Source organism: Lottia gigantea, assembly GCF_000327385.1.
Source record: "Lottia gigantea unplaced genomic scaffold LOTGIsca_70, whole genome shotgun sequence".
In the NCBI taxonomy this organism is placed as follows: Eukaryota; Metazoa; Mollusca; class Gastropoda; family Lottiidae; genus Lottia; species Lottia gigantea.
In genome coordinates, this window is record NW_008710371.1 from 695,791 (window position 1) to 718,180 (window position 22,390).

The 22,390-nt window shown below is 35.8% G+C and overlaps 4 protein-coding genes across 4 annotated transcripts; 1 reads left to right on the forward strand and 3 right to left on the reverse strand.

Moving 5' to 3' along the window:
- Positions 1-3,514: 3,514 nt before the first annotated feature.
- LOTGIDRAFT_89076 (hypothetical protein) lies at positions 3,515-3,835 on the reverse strand (the record flags this gene model as incomplete). The annotated part of the gene is made up of 1 exon (XM_009065763.1): positions 3,515-3,835. A coding segment is annotated over one exon (321 nt), but the record flags the coding sequence as incomplete, so codon positions are not given.
- A 2,155-nt stretch (positions 3,836-5,990) lies between these two features.
- On the reverse strand, positions 5,991-9,756 carry LOTGIDRAFT_167885 (hypothetical protein; the record flags this gene model as incomplete). Its single annotated transcript, XM_009065764.1, has 7 exons — positions 5,991-6,205; positions 6,596-6,733; positions 6,852-7,752; positions 7,931-8,071; positions 8,520-8,711; positions 9,000-9,059; positions 9,526-9,756. The coding sequence occupies 7 exons, from the start codon at positions 9,754-9,756 to the stop codon at positions 5,991-5,993; spliced, it is 1,878 nt and encodes a 625-aa protein (XP_009064012.1).
- Positions 9,757-10,759: 1,003 nt separating this feature from the next.
- LOTGIDRAFT_235811 (hypothetical protein) lies at positions 10,760-18,911 on the forward strand. The gene is made up of 8 exons (XM_009065765.1): positions 10,760-10,824; positions 11,338-11,461; positions 14,843-14,890; positions 15,265-15,683; positions 16,263-16,550; positions 16,998-17,261; positions 17,675-17,952; positions 18,283-18,911. The coding sequence occupies exons 2-8, from the start codon at positions 11,451-11,453 to the stop codon at positions 18,475-18,477; spliced, it is 1,503 nt and encodes a 500-aa protein (XP_009064013.1). The 5' UTR covers positions 10,760-10,824; positions 11,338-11,450; the 3' UTR covers positions 18,478-18,911.
- Positions 18,912-19,699: 788 nt separating this feature from the next.
- On the reverse strand, positions 19,700-21,711 carry LOTGIDRAFT_167887 (hypothetical protein; the record flags this gene model as incomplete). The annotated part of the gene is made up of 5 exons (XM_009065766.1): positions 19,700-19,882; positions 20,477-20,551; positions 20,931-21,038; positions 21,198-21,269; positions 21,556-21,711. The coding sequence occupies 5 exons, from the start codon at positions 21,709-21,711 to the stop codon at positions 19,700-19,702; spliced, it is 594 nt and encodes a 197-aa protein (XP_009064014.1).
- Positions 21,712-22,390: the final 679 nt, after the last annotated feature.

The following is a 22,390-nucleotide window of genomic DNA, read 5'->3' on the forward strand; positions in this document are numbered from 1 at the left end:
TTTGTACTCAACAGTCGACTGTGTTAATTGTAAATATTTTAGTCAAAAGTGGGATATAGAATAAAGACAATAGAATTTTCATATTCATTTACCCAATGTATTAGATGTATTGAAATGCACACGCATTTATGTAGGTCACTGTGCACAATGCATGTGCATCAAATCTAGGTCAACTGATTTTCACTTGGAATATATGTGGAATTTTTTTAATACAGATTATAAGTTGTGTGGCCTGTTATCATTTTGGAATTCTTAAAGCGTAAATTTAGGTCATTGTGCAAAATGCATGTGCATCAAATCTAGGTCATTCAATGGAAGCTGAGCAAAATGCATGTGCATCAGATCTTTATCATTCTCTGGACACTGAGCGTAATGCATGTGCATCAAATCTAGGTCATTCATTGGACACTGAGCAAAATGCATGTGCATCAAATCTAGGTCATTCATTGGACCTATAATCTATAATGAAGACAGCAGTGATGTAATATAGACAGTTTGGATTTTGTGTTCGGTGGCCACCTTAATGCACATGCATATTCGTGTTTATATTGTGGTGGGATAGTTTTACAAACTTGGAAACTGAGAGTAAAAATGTTCAATGTTAATTCAAATGATTCCAATATTTCTTTTTTATTTAAGTTTGTTAGTTTGGAAAGCATTCTCTCCTATGAAAACCACAAAAATGTTTAAAATTGGAATGTTGCATGTGCAAAAAATCTGTGATGATTGCAAAAATTTAAGTACATTTACTGCCAAAAGAGTTTGGACTAATTCGTGATTAGAAAACTTGAATATTGTGATAGTGGATGTGGTAAGGGTGGTACGAGTTTTTAGGTATAAACCTTTGATGCAAGGGTTACATGTCAAACTCTCCAACTACCTTTGTAATATCGATATGTATGTATTTATATTAGCGCTGGTACAATCTATCTGTGAGTCGATGTATCTCGATACAACTTGCCATGATACGCGTATTGTATCACCAGGTAGTGTATCATATATAGTGTAATTTAGAAAGTAGATAATTTCAGCAAGTAAATCTGAAGTGGATTTAAAAAGGGTTCAGGGTAATAGCCACCCGAAGTAATTCAAGGGTAAAAAGTATTCGTATAGTCAAAAGTGCTTAAATAAATAGCCTAGATCCAATTTTAGTCGAAAATATATCTAAATATGCAATATTGAGTATTTACAATCTCGATCTAATACCTTGACATCATTAGACACTTTTCCTGTGTTATTGTCATTTAACACATTTTGGCAAGCTTTAAACATATGGTTTATCTCCCTTGTGAGATTTGAATATTGACCAATCAAATGACATGTTAGAAAGTACAATTAAAGATACTAAAATTGCAAACAAGGGCTATTCAAGCCATATTGTTTACAGTTTTTCTGTCGAGGGCTCTGATTGGTTGTTTTTGCTAGAGTATAAACCAATCAAACATTTACCAACTTCTGTGATACAAGAAAAATATTCAACAGTGTAATTAAAATTAGGCCAAACTTTTGTTCCTTTTTTATTAGCTTTTATTTTCAATATAGCCACTTCAGTTAGGGTCTGAAGACAGCCCTCATCTAAGTAACCTTTTGACCTAACTCAAGGAAAGTATGCTTTAACCAATCAAATTTCTACCCTCTCCAGTGCTGGCATTTTGTGACGTGTTGTTTATCAGGTGAGGTCAAAAGGTTTGTTTGAAGAACATGTAAGAAGGATGTCAAGGTATTAGACAGAGTTTGTGATAGATTAACATTGTGAAGATGTTTTTGAGCAGGCATTTCATTAAAGTGCTGTTATAAGTGCATGATGTTTGTATTTGTATTGTTCTAAGTGCAATATCCATTCCATCTGCCAGGCAAGTCAAAGCACTGGTTCCAATTCCTCTGGACTCTAAGTTACAAAGTAGGGATGGGTTAACATTTGAGTTGTTTTCAGCTATAGAGCTATTCTCGTTGAAACTAAGAAGATATGCACCTTTAAGAAACTAACTTCAAATTTTTCTTCATATCTGTCATCACACTTTGAAAAAAAATCAAATTTTCCTTATTGAAATGTATTATTTTTAGTTGGGATGAGTTCACATTTGAGTTGTTTTCAGCTATTGTTAAAATTAAGATATGCACTTTTCAGATTCTATATATATATATATGTATGTAGTTGAATGTATCATAGTATATCATAGTATATATATAAATGTAAATAGAACAATATTCAGATGTACTTATGTAAACACATAGAATATCTGAAACACTCTGAATTTCCTGAAACTTTGAGTGGCGCTTTGTGATGCTTTACTGAGTAATTCTTTGAGTGACGCTTTGCTCAGCAATTCTTTGAGTGACGCTTTGCTTAGCAATTCCTTGAGTGACGCTTTGCTCAGCAATTCTTTGAGTGATGCTTTGCTCAGCAATTCCTTGAGTGAGGTGTGCTTTGTTGAGTGATGCTTTACTGAGTAATTCTTTAAGTGACGCTTTGCTAAGTATTCTTATGAGGTGACGCTTCGCTAAGTACTTCTTTGAGTGACGCTTTGCTAAGTATTCTTATGAGGTGACGCTTCGGGTTATTCTTTGAGTGACGCTTTGCTAAGTAATTCTTTGAATGACGCTTTGCTAAGAATTCTTATGAGGTGAGAATTGCCAAGTAATTCTTTGAGTGACGCTTTGCAAAGTAATTCTTTGAGTGACGCTTTGCTAAGTATTCTTATGAGGTGACGATTTGCTAAGTAATTCCTTTGAGGTTTGCTTTGTTGAGTGATGCTTTGCTAAGTATTCTTATGAGGTTTGCTTTGGTGAGTGATGCTCTTTGTGATGCTTTTCTAAGTAATTCTTTGAGCGACACTTTGCTAAGTATTCTTATGAGGTGTGCTTTGTTGAGTGATGCTTTTTGTGGTGCTTTGCTAAGCGATTCCTTGAGTGATACTTTGCTAAGTATTCCTTTGAGGTGTGCTTTGGTGAGTAATGCTTTGATTGGTGCTTTGCTAAGCGATTCCTTTAGTGATGTTTTGCTAAGGAATTCTTTGAGTGACTTTTTTTTAATTATAATGCAGTATGCAATGAGGGAATTTTGTCAGGACAGTGGCAACATCCTTGTGGAGTCTCCAAAAGGAACAGGAAACTCAGAGTGTTTTAGGCCGAGGACTAGAATGTACCTTTAGACACTGATACTTATAACTTAGAAATACTCTAACTGGTCAATTTGTTATTTGATTGTCAACCTTATCACTGATTTGATTGTCAATCTTTCCACTGATTTGATTGTCAATCTTTCCACTGATTTGATTGTCAATCTTTCCACTGATTTGATTGTCAATCTTACCACTGATTTGATTGTCAACCTTACCACTGATTTGATTGTCAAACTTATCACTGATTTATTTGTCAACCTTACCACTGATTTGATTGTCAACCTTACCACTGATTTGATTGTCAATCTTTCCACTGATTTGATTGTCAATCTTTCCACTGATTTGATTGTCAATCTTTCCACTGATTTGATTGTCAATCTTTCCACTGATTTGATTGTCAATCTTACCACTGATTTTATTGTCAAACTTATCACTGATTTGATTGTCAAATTTATGCCTGATTTGATTGTCAAACTTATCACTGATTTGATTGTCAAATTTATGCCTGATTTGATTGTCAACCTTACCACTGATTTGATTGTCAAATTTATGCCTGATTTGATTGTCAATCTTACCACTGATTTGATTGTCAACCTTACCACTGATTTGATTGTCAAATTTATGCCTGATTTGATTGTCAATCTTACCACTGATTTGATTGTCAACCTTACCACTGATTTGATTGTCAAATTTATGCCTGATTTGATTGTCAAACTTGTCACTTATTTGATTGTCAAATTTATGCCTGATTTTATTGTCAAACTTGTCACTGATTTGATTGTCAAATTTATGCCTGATTTGATTGTCAACCTTACCACTGATTTGATTGTCAAACTTATCACTGATTTGATTGTCAAACTTATCACTGATTTGATTGTCAAATTTATAACTGATTTGATTGTCAACTTATAACTGATTTGATTGTCAATCTTACCGATTTGATTGTCAATCATTACCACTGATTTGATTGTCAAATTTATGCCTGATTTGATAGTCAATCGATTTTGTTTACTGGTTAGAATATTATGGGATGTATTTTGTTATAATGAACGTAGTAAAGATATCTGGAATAGCAATTCAAGGGAGACAACTAACTTAAGTCTTGGTTGTTAATGGCTTAAAGGGATTGTAAAAAGGTTTTCTAAATTTTTTATGTGTATCAGGGACACTGATAGCATCAATTTATACCATTCCAATTTTTAATCGGATGTCTGCAATTCCACTAAAACTAAATTTTTGCAAAATATGCTTAATTCACGATTAGTGACATCATCAAACACTTAGTTTTAGTAAAATTGCAGGAACCACAGACATCTGATTGAAAATTGGAATGGTGCAAATTGATGCTATCAGTGTCCCTGATACACATAAGTGAGATTTTTGATTGACTGAAAATTTCTTGGGTTGGAATTCCAGATTTACTTTTCTCTCTCTGTTTAGAATAATTGTTACTGGTTAGTTGCAAGTTACAATAAAATGTTCAACTGTTCATATCTTAGTTTTTTGAATTACCAGCTGATAGAGCTCCATTTCAGCTGTCTGTATGGTTGTCTGAATAGTTACTTTATCAGCTGATAGAACTCAACTTCAGCTGTCTGTATAGTCATCTAAATATTTACATTACCAGCTGATAGAACTCAATTTCAGCTATCTGTATAGTCATCTATATATTTACTTTACCAGCTGATAGAGCTCAATTTTAGCTGTCTGTATAGTCATCTATATATTTACTTTACCAGCTGATTGAGCTCAATTCCAGCTATCTGTATAGTCATCTAAATATTTACTTTACCAGCTGATAGAGCTCAATTTCAGCTGTCTCTATGGTTGTCTGAATATTTACTTTACCAGCTGATAGAGCTCAATTTCAGCTATCTATATAGTCATCTAAATATTTGCTTTACCAGCTGATAGAGCTCAATTTCAGCTATCTGTATAGTCATCTAAATATTTACTTTACCAGCTGATAGAGCTCGATTTCAGCTATCTGTATAGTCATCTAAATATTTACTTTACCAGCTGATAGAGCTTGATTTCAGCTATCTGTATAGTCATCTAAATATTTACTTTACCAGTTGATAGAGCTCAAATTATCATTGAACATAAAACCAGTCTGAAAAATACTTGAATTTACTAAAAAATTTATTTCCTTAATTATATGTAACTAATAACAATAACAAAATAACAACTGAATATATGTTACTGGTACTAAATATATAAAGGAATAACAGAGAATTTATAAGGAATAACATAATTATAACAAATAATAAATGTGTGTATAACCGAAACCTTGTAAATAATAACAACTAAAATTTATAAAAAGAATAACAACTGAATTATATAAAAGATAACAACTGAATTATATAAAAGATAACAACTGAATTGTATTAAAGAATAACAACTGAATTATATAAAAGAATAACAACTGAATTATATAGAAGATAACAACTGAATTATATTAAAGATAACTGAATTATATAAAAGATAACTGAATTATATAAAAGATAACAACTGAATTATATTAAAGAATAACAACTGAAGGTTTGTGGCAACCACCATGTTCATCATGATTTTCATAATTTTTTGAGTTACTTCGTGAATTTTGATTGTTGATTGGCTCATTCTTATTCCGGGTGACATTAACTGGTTCTAGTTTATGATTTTGATTCTTTGATTGGTTCATTCTTTTTCTGGCTGACATTAACTGGATTTAGTTTATGATTTTTGTTCTTCGATTGACTCATTCTTATTCTGGGTGACATTAACTGGTTCTAGTTTATGATTATAATTCTTTGATTGGCTCATTCTTATTTAGGTTGACATTAACTGGTTTTAGTTTATGAGTTTTGTTCTTCGATTGGTTCATTCTTATTCTGGTTTAAACATGTACACAGGTTCTGCTGTGTAGCTTTCAGAAGCGGTTTGTGAATTTTGATTGCTGCTTATCTCATTCTCATTCTGGTTGACATAAACCAATTCTGGTGAAGCATGAACCGAATCTGGATCTGGTGTCAGTTCTCTCTCATGTCTTTTGTCACTGAATTTAACTGATTTTGGTGTGTTGATTCTGTATTCGAAAGGATCTGAAATGATAAAATGTCGTCAAGAAGTCATACTTGTTTGGTTGAATCTATCGTTGCATGAGCATGAAACATTGAAACAAGTAGGACCAACGAGCAGGAGTGAGCTTGGCAAAGAATTCGGAGGTATTCGCTGGTGTTCTTGACTTTGATCTTTTGCTTACTTGTTTGGTTGAATCTACCGTTTCAAAGGGTATAATACATTAAAGCAAGTAGGATCAATGAGCAGAATTCAGATTAAGTTCGTCTTGGTTTTGACCGAAGATCTTGGTTCAACCGCTATTTGATCTCCGACAGATCCTTACCAGTCATGTTTGGAAAAAAACAGCAAAATCAACAGGCCTGGGTCTGATGGTTTACAAAATCATGGTTTTCGTGTAAATTAATACTTACTTTTGAGAATGCCTTTGCTGGAAGTTGGTAGAATGGTTTCTGCCATCTGAAGGTTTGGTGTAGTGCAAACAGTAGATATGGATTCTGTCTCTACGACAACTTCTGGTGAATCTTTTGGAAATTCCAAGGTGGTTTTTACTGCAATAAAAAAAGGGTTCCTGTCATTTGATTGGTTAACAAATAAAATTGAATTTTAATAACCAATCAGATGACTGCATATCAATTTTATTTGGCAACAAAGTCGTTTGGACTTTACCTTCGCTCAAACACTCTCTTCTTGATGCAACTACTTTAACTCCCATTGATGGGAAAGGACTGGTTGATGTGATCTTTCTGGTTGCTATGGAAGGCGAGGATATCAAGCCAGGACCTAGATGACTCATTCTGGCATATTTCGGATATGGAGCACATGATGAGTACGATTCCAATTTGTCGTTGTGTCCTTGAGTACGATTGGACAGAACTTGATCATTTGAGGATCGTTTCTGAGCTTCATCAAAGAAACTTTGCTGATGAGAGTCATCTTTTGGTAATTGATACTTGGCGGCCATATTGGTTGGTAAGAATGCTGTTGTCATGGAAACGTCTGATCTTCTGAAACTATCAGAATGTTTCTCAAATGCTTGGAATTTTTCGTTGATTGTGTAGGATGTTGGAAGCTGGAAGGATGTTCGTGGAAGAGTTCGTCTTTGAGGTTGAAGATCCTGGGACAATCCACTGGGTGGTCTTCCAGGAGACGCTTTAGAATCTTTGGTTGAGGCTGGTCTAACGTCGTCAGACATTGGTTTTTGGTCGAAACTTAAATCAGCTTGGCTTGATTTTTCAGCCAGCTCTTTTTGGTCTGTTTGGGAGGATGAATTCAACCTGGTTTTGGAGAAACTATTATTGGTGGCAGAATCAAGCGTCACTTTCAAACTTGTGATGTCCGTTTGGGAGGCCATGTCATCAGCATGTACACCACTGCAAAGAGTTTGGGTCCCAGCTGTAAAGAGAGCTGCTATGATGCATTGAGTCTTCATGGATTTGGTGGATTTCGGTTCGGTTTGTGTTCCATTGTTCTGACTGGACAATCTGGTCTGTGTGCCTTCTGATCGTAGACTCAATTGACTAGTACCCATCTGAGTTTCTTGGCTGACTTTTTCTATGTTTACCTTTTTCTGAAAAGAGAAGCAACCAAAATTAAAAGTATTTGTGTCCATTTTTACCAAAAACTTAATCCAAGCTACCAGAAAGACAAAAATGAGACTTAGAGTTTAAATGTGCTACAGACTTCGCACCTTGAAGATCCAGTTTGATAAAATTCCCTCATTGCACACTGCATCAAGATGCACCTACCTCTGCTACCTGTAATCTGGTAGACAATTCCACGTTTTTGGCTGCCCACAGACTGTTAGCATCCTCTAGATGGAGGATCTCTGTCTCTTTTCCCATCAGCTTCTCCTTGGTCTGATAAACTTCTAGGGTTAAATTCTTTTCCTGGAAAAATTCAAAATCCAGTTCTTTTGAAAAGTTTATGGACATCTAAGTATTTGCTGGGGGTTCTGGAGCACCTTTCTACCAGCTGATCCTTGGCCAAACCTCTTGGTATTGATCTTTCCCGGATTATCTGTACCCATTTACAGCTGGGTTGACTGGAATAATGAGGATCCTTTCTACCAGCTGGTCCTTGACCAAACCTCTTGGCAGTGATCTTTCCTGGATTATCTGTACTCATTTACAGCTTGGTCAAATGGCACAATGAGGAAAAATGACTTCAACATCACAAGATTTTCCCACATTGACACAGATTAGAACACTTGATCACCTTTTGAAGTAACTAAGCAAATGATGTAATCAAGATTTCAACATTTTAACTAAATAAACTACAGTCCATGCCCATAATTGAAATTGCTGTATTATGCTCATAAAATAACCAAACGTTTACCTTTTGAGCCCAAGCTACAAGACTGTCCTCATACTTCTTCAGCCCCTCAATCTCTGAGGTCAAGGTCACAATCTTCAGGTCAAGGTCATCACACTTCTGCCGATATTGACGACTTTCTTTCTGATGTTTGTTGGCGTTACCAAGATGTTTGTCGGTCAGTTCGTGCGCTTCTTGTAACAACTTTAAGACATCCTGAAAGTCATAATGAAAATGGTATGTGGACTCTCTTAAAGAGATGATGTGGACTCTCCAAAAGAGATGCTAAGTTGACTGACACAATCATAGAATGGCACCAGGTGTTCTGGAACTTTCCTTTCCCTCTACTTTTACTGGCCCAACTGAAAGCTCAATTTCAGTCATGTGTATCACTTTTCATAATGAAATTCTGACACATGGTTAATCCAAAATTTAATGAAGATCATTAGTTTTAAATTGCTTTTCTTGAACATCCTTTTAATGAACATAGCAAAACCTACTTACTTCATATTTTCTGTTATTATCATCTGCTTTCAGTTGAATTTTACGACATTTTTCTTCTTCCTAAAACACATGAAGTGGGCAATGAGGGAAATTTTGCCGAGGCAGCGACATTGGCCTTTTCTAATTTGTTTGATTTCCAAGTGATCTTTAAAGAATAGTTATTTTTGAGGATTTGGAATCACTGATGATTAAATGATGTCTTAATTTGTCTGAATGAACACTACTATAGTCCTCTGCCAGTGCCTTCTGTTGAATAGTACTTTATTAAAGGGATTGTGAATTGTTTTCTAAATTTTGTATGTGTATCAGGGACACTGATAGCATCAATTTACACCATTCCAATTTTCAATCAGACTTCTGTGGTTCCTGCAATTCCACTAAAACTAAGTGTTTGATGACGTCACTTATTGGGAAAGCATGCACTATCACATAAGGCATTCTACAATTAGTGAACACTGCTTTAATGCTCTGCCAGTGTTTTCTGTTACATACTAATCTTACCCTTTGATACATCAACTCAACTTACATGCTTCAGTTTCCTCTGTAGTTCTTCCAATTGAGCTGTCAAATCAGCAGATTCTGGTGATTCCAAAGGAAGATGTCTTTGGACGTTAGCCTCGAAAACTTGTCTTTTGAGTTTTTCATTCTCTATTTTGAGATCGTTCATTTCACAATTCTTGTGTTCATTTACATACATCAACTTTTTATTGTGGGTAACTGCCTCTTTAACTGAAATGGAATAGGGATAGGTTTGCATGTGAGCATTTTTCAGTAAAGCCAGGTAACGACAAATAACATTGTTATGTGTTCATGTTTTCATTAGCTGCACACAATGGAATAGCTCAGTCGGTAGCAAGTTGGATTGTCGTCTGCTGTTAGGTGCCATGGGTTCGAATCCTCAAGGTAAGAATAATCCTGTTGCCTGTGCCTGTGCTTGTGCTAGTCGTTCAGATGGGACAATAAACCGAGGCCCCTGTGCTACAGGCTGTACATGTTAAAGATTCCTTGACAGTTGGAAATCGAAAAAGAGCAGGCTAATGCCGCTGTCTAGGCAAAATTTCCCTCATGGCACCCTGCATGTCGTTGTCCGTATTCATTAGCCCACACACATGGTGCAGAAAAGTAGGATGTAAAACTCCATTCATTTCATTTCCAAGCCCTTTATTTGTAATAATGAAAACACTGGTATATATTGTAAATAAACCAATATTAACCCCTATTACTTGGTAAAAACACTTCAAGTCTGATAATATATGACTGGTCTATTGTTCAGAAAGGGTTAATCAAACATTATCAAAACACTTCTTAATTGATATAACTGTATGGAAGACAATAAAGGCCATTATTTTTAGGACCAGGTAAATATTAATCCAAACTTCATAGTTATAATATTTATTCTAGGGTGTTGTTTAAACCCTTTTTAACATTAAAGGGTGATGCCCTCATGAATATTTTGGCTTTAAGCTTTTGAATATTTTGTGAGCTTATCAGCTTTAAGCGCCATTATGATAAGCACAATGGTGGCCGTCCCTAGCAGACACAGCATTTCCACTCCTTGAACACATTTCATCCATTTATGGAGTCCACATTCTTAACTTTGAATTAAAAGAAATGAAGATTTATTTTGTTTCTATAAATGGACTCACACCTTTAATTGTCCTCATGAATGTCAAAGGTTTTTTTCAGGGTGGGAAGGCATCTTTAACTGGACATAGCAACAGACATCAAACTTTGGTGGTCAAACAGTTGTAAAGGTGATAAAAAATAAAAAGACAACTTAGGATTAAAATGTTCAAGTGAATGAAAAAACTCTTCAATTAATGAGGTAATTTTACTACAATATTTTAATTTGGATGTCATCTTCCTTTTTTTGCACCATTGCTCACTTAATAGTGTTTCCAATCTGCATAGATGATGAGTGAAGTGGACAAAAAACACAAAAAGAAATGCGTTTGCATCATTGATGGTGTTTAAATCAGTGACAGGGCGTTTAAATCATAGAGCGTTTAAATCGGTTAAGTGTTGAAATTGTTGACAGGGCGTTTAAATCATAGGTTGACAGAGCGTTTAAATCGTTGACAAGGGTGTTTAAATGGTTGTCAGAGCGTTTAAATCGGTTAAGTGTTTAAATCGTTGACAGGGCGTTTAAATGGTTGTCAGAGCCTAAAAAATCATTGACAAGGTGTTTAAATCGTTTACAGGGTGTTTAAATTGTTGACAGAGCATTTAAATTGTTGACAAGGGTGTTTAAATCATAGACACGGCGTTTAAATTGTTGACAAGGGTGTTTAATCGTTGACAAGGGTGTTTAAATCGCAAATACGTCTGTTTGTTTCAGGTAATCAAGAGAATTAAAGATCAAAGACTCAGTTGTCCAGTCCCAGGGGAATTAAGCCGTGTTAACGCAATCTGGAACTAGAAACAATCTTAACAGTGTAAATTATTTACAACATGGATACCCAGTAAGTTATCAATACTTTATACTGCTTCATTGATTGTTAATCTTAAAGATGCTCCTTGCCAGAAATGAAATGAATGGAGTTTTACATCCTACTTTTCTGCACCTTATGATGCAGTGTACAATGAGGGAATTTTGCCAGGACAGCAGCATTAGCCTACTCTGTTTCAATTTCCAACTGTCGAGGGATCTTTAACGTGCACAGTCTGTAGCACACGAGGCCTCGGTTTATTGTTCCATCCGAACGACTAGACGCTTTTTCTATGTCAGCCCCTCTTACCTACATCACTGACAGGGGGAAACCGGGTTGAAAAATCCAAAGGTTTTATCTCGACCTATGCTGGGATTAAACCCTAGACCTTCAGGTTAGTGAGCAAGCGACTCACTGAGCTACCACAGCTTCAATTCTCCCTGACAGAAACTGACAAAATTCTCCTCATTGCACACTGCTTGGTGTTAATCACCTCCAATATGCGTGTGTTTGTTTTAAAGATGTTCTAAGGCAATAAAATGGCAAAATTTCCCTGATTGCACACTGCCTTAATTATTGTGTTTCCACTTCATGCACACTGCCTTAATTATTGTGTTTCCACTTCATGACTTAAAGATCCTAAGGACAAAATTGTCAGAGTTCACAACAAAATTTGGGATGTAAAACTTCAATTTAGTTTTTCTTAAAGGTAGATTTATGTAAGGTTTTGGGTGGGTTTTTTCTTAGAATATTCTTGATTTTTCCAGGTTAATTCCGTGTGACACGCATTACAAAACAAATTTTTTGTAGAGGAACTTTTTTTTATAGAAAGTTTCTGTTTGATTGGGATAATTTTGTTTGGCAAGAAACTAACATAAAAATATAATTTAATTAAATACGTTAACTATTTTTTTGGCAGAAGTTAAAGATAGAATCCTGAATCTTGTGTGTGTTTATAATTACAAAACAAATTGTTAATATGACTATGTAGAAGAGTGTTGATTGGTCTGTTTGTAAATCATTTGTAAATCATTTAACAGTCTTATCTCAGGGCCTTGTATGAGGTGAAACACTTTTAAGAATTAAAATCTAACATCCCATTCTCCTATCTCAATATAGGTGAAGATGTTGTAGACAAACACGTCACAGGATTTTAATTATTAAAAGTGATACAGATGGCTGAAAATATATGTAAATAATCTTCAGAAGTACTAGAAATGTACGAAAATCACATAATTCCTTTAAAAATATCTCAAACTAGGAATTTTACTCACTATTTCTATAGATGTCTTTTCTATATATGACAGTGTCTCAAGAAAAGACGACTCGTCATTTTAACTTTCAAACGAGGATAATTCTAGACACACATGGATTTGAAGGCTCAAATTTCGACAGTGAGCTGGCTTAGCTAAAAAATTCCTGTTTCTGAGACTAAGTTATGATTGGTCAAAAAAATGGTGAACCTGGAATCCTGGAAGAGCATCTTTAAACCATAGAACACGATTCCTGGAGGTGTCTATGACATGTTAGCATGTAACAAAGTAATTAGCCTTAGAGACCAAATAATAATAATACAACAGTTGTCCCTTTGTATTCCAACATAGTCATTTTTTTGCTACCGTTTTTCACTTAGTGAGGTGTTTTTTTTGTGTCAAACTTCATATATAAAGCCAATTGGATGGAATCTTAGAAAATTGAGATTTATCTAGTTTGGGATTTGGTTTTCATTTGGATATCGGCAAGTTGGATTAACGAAATCGTTATTATTTGGTATGTTTGTTTTGATTTTTGTTCATTTTATTGAGGATGTAATAAGCCAAATTTTAATATTGAAAGATTTTAAAGGGGCATTCTGCATTTTTGTAAAATGTTTTCATTATCAAAAACCTCGTAAATTATACCTGAAAATATTTCTAAAATATGTTATTTATATCTATGTATCATCTTGACCAAACTGAATTTGTTTTAAAAGGGTTAATTAAAAACAGAGAGTACTAATTGTTAATTAACTGTCGAGGGATCTTTAACATGCACAGCCTGTAGTACACGGGGCCTCGGTTTATTGTCCCATCCGAACGCCTAGACTCTTTTTCCATGTCAGCCCCTCTTACCTGTATCACTGACAGGGGGAAACCGGGTTGAAAAATCTGAAGGTATTATCTCGACATATGCCGGGATTGAACCCTGGACCTTCAGGTTAACGAGCAAGCGTCTAACTTACTGACAGGGGGAAACTGGTGTGATATATCTGAAGGTATTATCTCGACCTATGTCGGGATTGAACCCTGGACCTTCAGGTTAGCGAACAAGCGTCTAACTCACTGAGCCACCGCGTAGAATAAAATCATAAATAAAAATGTCAAGCATGTCCTAAACAAACCACCATAGATCAATGTATTTTGGGATCTTAAGGATATCAAGATATTTTTCAAAGCAAAAACCAAAATCTTGCGTATGTTCACAGATTGTGAAATTTGTTGTTTTGAATAAGTTAGTTAACATCAACAGAAACCTTTCTCATGAATATGGCATAGCCCCTTTAAACCTATCTAGCCTAAAATAACTTGCCAACACATTTCTAAACTATATTTTGGTGATGTGTGCCGTTTCCATGACTACCAAAAGGGATCTTTTGAAAAACATAATCACCTATTAATGGTCCCTTTCACACCCTAAATCTTTCAACAATTTCAAAATGGTGTCCACTTAACCCATAATTTAAACACAAATATTTGCTCAAAAAAACTAGGTAAGGGAGCCAATAAGAATTTGCCTTATGGAAACTATGATGTGATATTATCGTACGAATATGAACGCCAGGGTGCTGCAAAGAATCCGGAAATTAAGGTAGCCATCTTGGAAATTAACGAAGACTATGAGTTACCTTAAATTCTATTTTATGAAATCTTTTCTGTGACGGTTTTTGGAGTTAGGTAGCCATTTTGGAAATTGTTTTCAAGGATTTTAGTTAGTGTAAAAATCCACGTGGACTTCCTAAAATTTCTATTTGAGAAAATTATTCGGTAATGGTAGCCATCTTGGAAATTCAAAATTAAGTTTTGGTGCAAATAAAATTTCCATTTTACTTCAAGGGACTAGTGCGCCATTTTTTGACCAATCATACCTTAGTCTCAGAAACTGGAATTTTTAGCTAAGCCAATCAGTAATAGTGTTCACAGTTCACTGTCGAAATTTGAGCCTTCAAATCCATGTGTGTTCAGAATTATCCGCGTTTGAATGTTAAAATGATGACTCGTCTTTTCTTGAAACTCTTTGGGTCCAAATTTCCATTTGATCAAAAATGTTACGTTTTGAGTTGCTAGGACAGCTTTTGGAACCAAGCAATTCTTAGAAACCATTTTGGAATTTCTAAATACTTTGGTGATCTGAATAAAATTGTTTTTTTTTTTTCAGACAAAGGAATTATTATCGAAATCTACGAAGAATAGAACTCTATAAAGAGTAAGTTTCTACAGATTACACTTAAAGGCATTGTAAAGAGGATTTTTAAATTTTTAATGTGTATCAGGGACACTGATAGCATCTATTTACCATTCCAATTTTCAATCAGACGTCTGTGGTTCCTGCAATTTCACTAAAACTAAGTGTTGGGAAATTGGAATGATGCAAATTGATGATATCAGTGTCCCTGATATACATAAAAAATTTAGAAAAACTCTTTACAATCCCTTTAATACTTTCAATTTAGTAAAAACATTGCCGCCATGACTGCAACAAGTTGCCATAGTTACAGTTTAAGTAATTGTCAAATAAGTCATGGAATTTCACAAGTCTCTCGGAATTGTTTCATTTTCAACAACAAATTTATTTTTTAGAAATTTGGACTATAAACCGAAAAGAAATTATGGAAAACCAAAGCGCAAAACCATAATGGATCAACAAAAAGAATCGCTTCAAGGCAGCCAATCGTTGTCAAGGAAAGACAAAAGTCCATCCAACTCTAAAACCACATCCCAGAATTCCCATCATAGTCCCGTCCGGCAACAGCCAAACAGCGTTGACAGTAACGATTATAGACCGAAAGGCGAACACAACTCGCGAATGACTCAAAATCAAAATGACGACCAATCAAAAGGCAGAAGTAGGATACCAAGAGCTAATCGTCCATCAACAGAAACTCAAAATGGCGGAAATGGTAACCATGGAAACTATGAAGGGAGACAATCTGGATATTATAATGGATATTATGAAGAAAGTGAAGATAGCTATGACTTTTCTTCTTCCTCGCCAAAAGGTTGGTGACATCTTACTTTTTCTATCCGTCTGCATTCAAGGGGTAGATTTGAAATAGACCCTTTAATGGCACTCAATCTCTGCTATCCATTCCACTTTTCAGAATTCAAGTCTGACATCTAGTTCCCATGCAATTAAATAGATATGTGCAGAGAGACATATCCACCAATTAGATCCATTTTCTCCTTGTGATTTACTTAAAGATGGGTTCCCTTATTTTTATTTATGAAAATGAAAATGCTAATACTTATATGAATAGAAAGTAGAGGTGTTCTTATGACTTGGAAAAATACCAGTTTGTCTCACATGTCTATAATTAATTCATAATTAGCTAAATTAGAAGAGAATTATCAGCAGAATGAAGAAAGATCAAAAAGAATTTTTTTGTTTATCCAGACTGTACATACATGGACATTTATGATTGGTTAAAACTCTTAATTATATGTAATAAGAACATAATGATATGATTAAGAATACATGATAATTCATTAGAAACACCAATTAATTAAATAGTTTGCTTAATTTGACACAAAAAAAATAAGGAAACCCATCTTTAAGCATGTACGACTTTATTTTTCAGCAAAAGACATTCTTAAAAGAGAGAAAATAGAAACAGAACTTCGAAATAACCGTGTCACAGAAACCAAGATTAAAAAAATAGCAGCGAGAATTTCACAGTCGTACAACACTGATGAAGAAAATTACACGATTCGAGAGAACGGACTTGAGCGCCATCTACGAAGAATTGTCTCCAACAGCCTTGACCCCATGTTATATAGGTCAAAAGGTTATACCAATCTGAACCCTTACAGTGGGGATGTTGAAGATCTTGTCAAAAAGGTCACTAGCATGATCAAACAGTTGCAAGGTCAGTACATTTCAAGATTCTGCACATGCAAAAGGCGGGGCTTAATATGTCAATCACAATGAGTGACATTTCTGTATTTATAGGAATATTATTGCCAGCTGATGGAGCACAATTTCAATACCTGTATCACTTATCAAAATGAAAATTCTACTCATACTAAACACACCCCAGTTATAGTCCATGAGCTAAAACGTGTAGTTGTTCATATGCACACACTTTGAAGGTTCTTTGATGACTGGTAATTGAGATCGGGTTATCCAGGGGTCCTCTAAAAATTTCCCTCATTGCACACGTCATGTACTGGATAAAGAAGGATTTAAAACTCAAAAACCACTGTCTGTTAAAAATACTACTTAACCGATCAAGTCTACAATGCATGGTTGCTAAGGAAGTGAACTTTGACATGGGCAACATTTTCCTGGTTGACTTTTTCTTCCTTTTTCATAGGAGATTTAGAAGCCTGCTACAGCAGTATCTTGACGACGCATTCCCAAGTGGATGAGGGATCCAGTCGTATCCGATCCATACCTCAGATAATACAGCAGGAAGTACAGGAGCTACAGACGGACTACGACGTCCTGTATGATAAATTCAAGGGATTGAGTAAAGACCTGACTGTCAGCGTAGACAAGGAGAAGGAGACGTCACACAAAGCTGCCAACATCACTCAACAAAATTCAAACCTCGATAAAGAGATCAAACGCATTAAAGGTAAGTTTTGTGATGCCGGAGGCAAGCTTTTTACATCCTCATATTCGTGTGTTAGGGTGGGCATTTTTGGTGTGAAGGTCCAGGGTTCAATCCTGGCATAGGTCGAGATATTACCTTGAGATTTTTCAACCCGGTTTTCCCCTGTCAGTGATGCAGGTGAGAGGGACTGACTTGGAAAAAGCGTCTAGTCGTTCACATGGGACAATAAACCAAGGCCCCGTGTACTACAGGCTGTGCATGTTTAAGATCCCTCGACAGTTGGAAATCGAAAAAGAGTAGGCTAATTTCACTGTCCTGACAAAATGTTCCTCATTGCATTCTGAATGGCGTTGCCCATCTTCATTAGCCCACATGGTACAGAAAAGTAGGACGTAAAACTCCATTCAATTCATTTTTCCGTTCATTTTTTACAGCTGAATGGACCACCATGGCAGAAGACTACACAAAGGTCAAGGCCAATGAGAAGGAATTGAAAGAAAGGCTGAAAGAAACTGAAGAAGAAAGGGAGAAGTTTGAGAAGAAATTTATTCGGGTCAAAGAGGTCAACAACGTCCTAACTGACGAATGCAACAAACTTACAGACGAAAACATCCGTCTGAATCAGGAAACCGACAATTTGGACAGGGAAATCAAACGCTTGGCTGAGCCGGACAAAAAAATGACACACAAGATACAAAGACTAGAACATGAGGTAGGCAGCCATTTTGAAATTTACTTTTGCACAAAAGTAATTGCAGTAATCTGATTGGTTAAAAACTGAATTTAAAATCAATTTTGTCTTAGACTCAGGGTTAAGTTTGTTGACAACTTTGGCCAGAATCGATTCCTAATTTCTAGATGCCTCACTTGCCAATGGCATAGAAATTTCCCCTATTACACACTTTAGGCATTACCTGTCTTCAGAGTCCTAATCAAGGGCAGAAAAGTTGGATGTAAACAGTTTCAAAAGATATCGAAATGAAAACATATCATTGAAGCAAGAAAAAGTTTCAAAATTTAAGCGGCCATCTTTGTTTTTCAGCTTGTGGAGTTAAAAACAGCCAATCGAAGATTAGAGAATGAGAAGGGGTTAATACGCGGAAATTTACTCAAGCTGGAATCCAACTACGACTTGGTGCAGAGGGATAAAAAAGCACTGACCAAGGAAAGGAATAAATTCTGGAAGGAAAATCAGGAATTGAGAACTCAGAATCGAAAACTTACACTTTCTCACTAATCTGGCGCCAAATCTTGGAACTTAAAAGACTGAGTTGTCGAAATTGTTGAAGTGATAGAGCTTAATTTGAGCTTTATGTAACATTTTTCAGAATGACATTCTGAAACTCTGTTCTTTTACAATTAAATAAGAAAATATTAGATAAGAGTCTGGATGTCTTAGACAAGTAATCATAAAGGTCTATAAAATGAAGCTATTATCCCTTTCAGAAGTTAAAGCATTTTTTAATTAGATTGCAGATGAACCTGATTTTTAATCTGAAAATTGATAAGGAAGCTGTAAATTAAGCCCCGGATTCCTTCGCTTTTTTCACTGCACATTTGTTTTTCAAGAGACGTATTTTATTTTGAATTTCTTTGTCCAAATTTAGTTCAAATTTAATTTATTGTAAAAATCTAACTGTGATATCAAAATAATATTTCAAATGTCGAATTATTTTTTAGAGTTTAAACCCTCATGACCATGGTAAATATCACATAAGCCCCTTTGGGATTAGTGATGTCATCAAACACTTAGTTTTAGTGGATTTGCAGGAACCACAGACGTCTGATTGAAAATTGGAATGGTGTAAATTGATGCTATCAGTGTCCCTGATACACATGAAAAATTTAGAAAACCTTTTTACAATCCCTTTAAGTGTTGGTTGTTCTTGTGTGTCTGCTAGATGTTGATGATGTCGGCCATTTTGTTTTGAACGCAATTTCAACCAGGCTAGACATACCTACAACCAAAACAATGCGACCCCCCCCCCACCACCTCTCCCTGTTTAGCAGATGCTCACTAGATGCTCTGCTAGATGTTGATGATGTCTGCCATTTTCTTTGCAACGATTTCAACCAGGCTACAACCCATTATCTTTTTAACCCGACTTCAACCAAGCTAGACATAAAACACCCACCCGCCCTACCATTAAGTTCCATAGGTTTCAGTGTGTCTGCTAGATGTTGATGATGTCGGCCATTTTCTTTGCAACGATTTCAACCAGGCTACAACCTATTTTCTTTTTAACCCGACTTCAACCAAGCTAGACATAAAACACCCACCCGCCCTCTCCTTTTAGCCAATGCTTCACTCACAATTAAGTTCCAGAGGTTTCAGTGTGACTGCTAGATGTTGAAGATGTCGGCCATTTTCTTTTTAACCCAACTTCAACCAAGCTAGACATACCTACAACCCCCTCCCCCGTCCCCCTTTCTTCCTCCTGTCCTTTCTAGAAGATGCCTCACTCACCATTAAGTTCCAGACGTTTCAGTGTGTCTGCTAGATGTTGATAATGTGCCATCATTCCCGCCATTTTTTTCTCAATGGTGGACATCTCGTTACGATGTTGGTCGGTTGACATGTGATGGGCTGATAACATATGTTCCTGTTCTCTTAGTTTCTTTTCCAAATTATACTTAGTCCACTGAAAACAAATTGACTAGAGCTCATCTCATGCTGCCGAGTGTTTCACATAAACAATCCTCATCAGGACAGTCTGATTAAAATTAGACCAAACTTTCATTTCGTTTTTTTTGTTAGCTTTTATTTTTAATATATCGACTTCAGTTTGGGTCTAATGACAGCCCTTTTGAACCTTTTGACCTAAACTGATAAACACTGCGTCACAAAACGCCAGCACTGGAGGGGGGTAGAAATTTGATTGGTTAAAGCAGAGGTCATCGAATAAGGTCAAAAGCTTAATTTGAGGGCTGTCGTTAGACCCTAACTGAAGTAGCTATATAAAAATAAAAGTTAATAAAAAAAACATAACGAACCCATATGAACAAAAAATTTTTTAAAGATTTCATTTCATGAGTCACTACACTGGCCATCTATGATCTAACAACTTTATTTTGCCTCTCATGTTCTAGGTCATAAAATATTCCACCAATCAAATGGTCTGTTCAATCAAATCATTGAAACCTTGTGTTTTAGATACACAATCCTCATCAGGACAGATTCTGATCTTACGGATGTCCTAACCAACTCAGAACCCTTGCTGGCATAACTTGCTTACCTGTAAACTTCGAATGTCATCTTTTAAACTTTTGGCTTCTTTGTCATGAACTTCTCTATGGACTTGTAACTTTTTCTGTGGATGAAATTAAAAGGGACAGATGCTTCATTTTTTTTGACCAATCATACTTTAGTCTCAGCAATGGGAATTTTTTATGGGTAGGGATAATCCAGAAAAGATCAATGTCAAGAGGTTTGGCCAAGGACCAGCTGGTAGAAAGGATCCTCATTATTCCAGTCAACCCAGCTGTAAATGGGTACAGATAATCCAGGATAGATCAATACCAAGAGGTTTGGTCAAGGACCAGCTGGTGGAAAGGATCCTCATTATTCCAGTCAACCCAGCTGTAAATGGGTACAGATAATCTGGGAAAGATCAATGCTAAGAGGTTTGGCCAAGTACCAGCTCGTAGACAGGGGTCCTTTTGGAGGGTTGTGCTCCTGATGCCACTTACCACTTGTTCTTTCAGCGAGTGAATCTGGTCGTCAAGGTGACGCTTTTGTTCCTGTAATTTATGATCATGGTCGTCTGAGAGGTTCAGCATTTCTTCTTGCTTCGATTCCTGAAAATGGAGGCATTATTCTAATTTGGTTTTGCTTTGGAATATGCAATCAATAAACAGTTACTATTTATTTATTTAATCGTAGTCAAACTATACATTGTATTTCATTTTGAAAAGTGTTACAGACAGCTGAGTTTGAGCTTAAAATGTCATACGGACCTGTTTTCTCTCGAGTTCGTGTTTCTCATGTACTAAATGTCGGATTTTTTCTTCATTTTCTCTTTCTGTTACCTGAAAAATGTATCAAGACCTAAGATAAAAAGTTAATACCAGCAATCTTGCAGCTCTTTTTAGACGTGACTGGCAAGTTCTTGAATATTGTCCTTAATTTAATTTGATTTATTTCCTTCTTTCTGAATGAAAATGAGGATTTTGTGTTCTACTAACACAAACTTAAGCCGGGCATGACTGGTAAAAAAAATATATGACTTGCTGAGTTTTTCTTGCCCTACTGAGCTTAGAAGGGTCCAGACATGACTGGCAAAAAAATATATGAATCACCATCCCTGATACTTACTCTTTTTAATTTGATTTCTTCTACGAGTTCAACCAATCTACTGCGGAGTCTATAAAACTTAGTGTTGTCAAACAGAGATGGCTGTTTCATTTCACAGAGAAAATCTTCTACCTCATTGTCACTGATGCCTTTCTTGCCTTGGTTGAGATCGTCCATGGTTCCGTTAGAAGTCCAAGACTTTCAGGATAGTGCCAGTAATGGTAATAGTAAAGTCAAGGTTTAAGCTGGTTTCACTGCTTGTTGTTGGTCAATTCTTCAGGGATGGGCTGGGCTTAAAATGAAATGAAATCAAATCAAATTTTTACTATCCCGTGGACTAGGCCTGGCTGAATGAAGTCAAATGCCATGCAGTTTGCAATGAGGGAAATTTTGTTAGGACTGCAGCATTAGTTTACCCCTGTTAGATTTCCAAGTAATGACATTAAACTGTTAAGCTTATACATTCTACTATTGAGCTTTTGATTGTGGGTAACACCATGCAGTGTGCTATGAGGGAAACTTTGTAAGGACAGCAGCATTAGCCTTCTCTAAGTCTAACTGTTGAGAGATCTTTAAAGAAAATGCACAGTCTGTAGGCCTAGCACACAGAACATTGCTTACATTTAGTTTAGTAGGCCTAAAGGATAGAGGCATTTTTCATTTAGACAGGGGGAAAACCATCCTCGGCCTGTACATAAGGGAGAATCAAACCCTCCATTCCCCGAAATTCAATAGGATAGATGTAGATATTCATTGAAAACTTCAAATAAGTCAAAAACAAATTGAAAGTAGAAGTGACTTTGTTTTTAGCCGCACGTCACTTCTAAAATTCACGTTTAGCGAACTTAATCCGGGG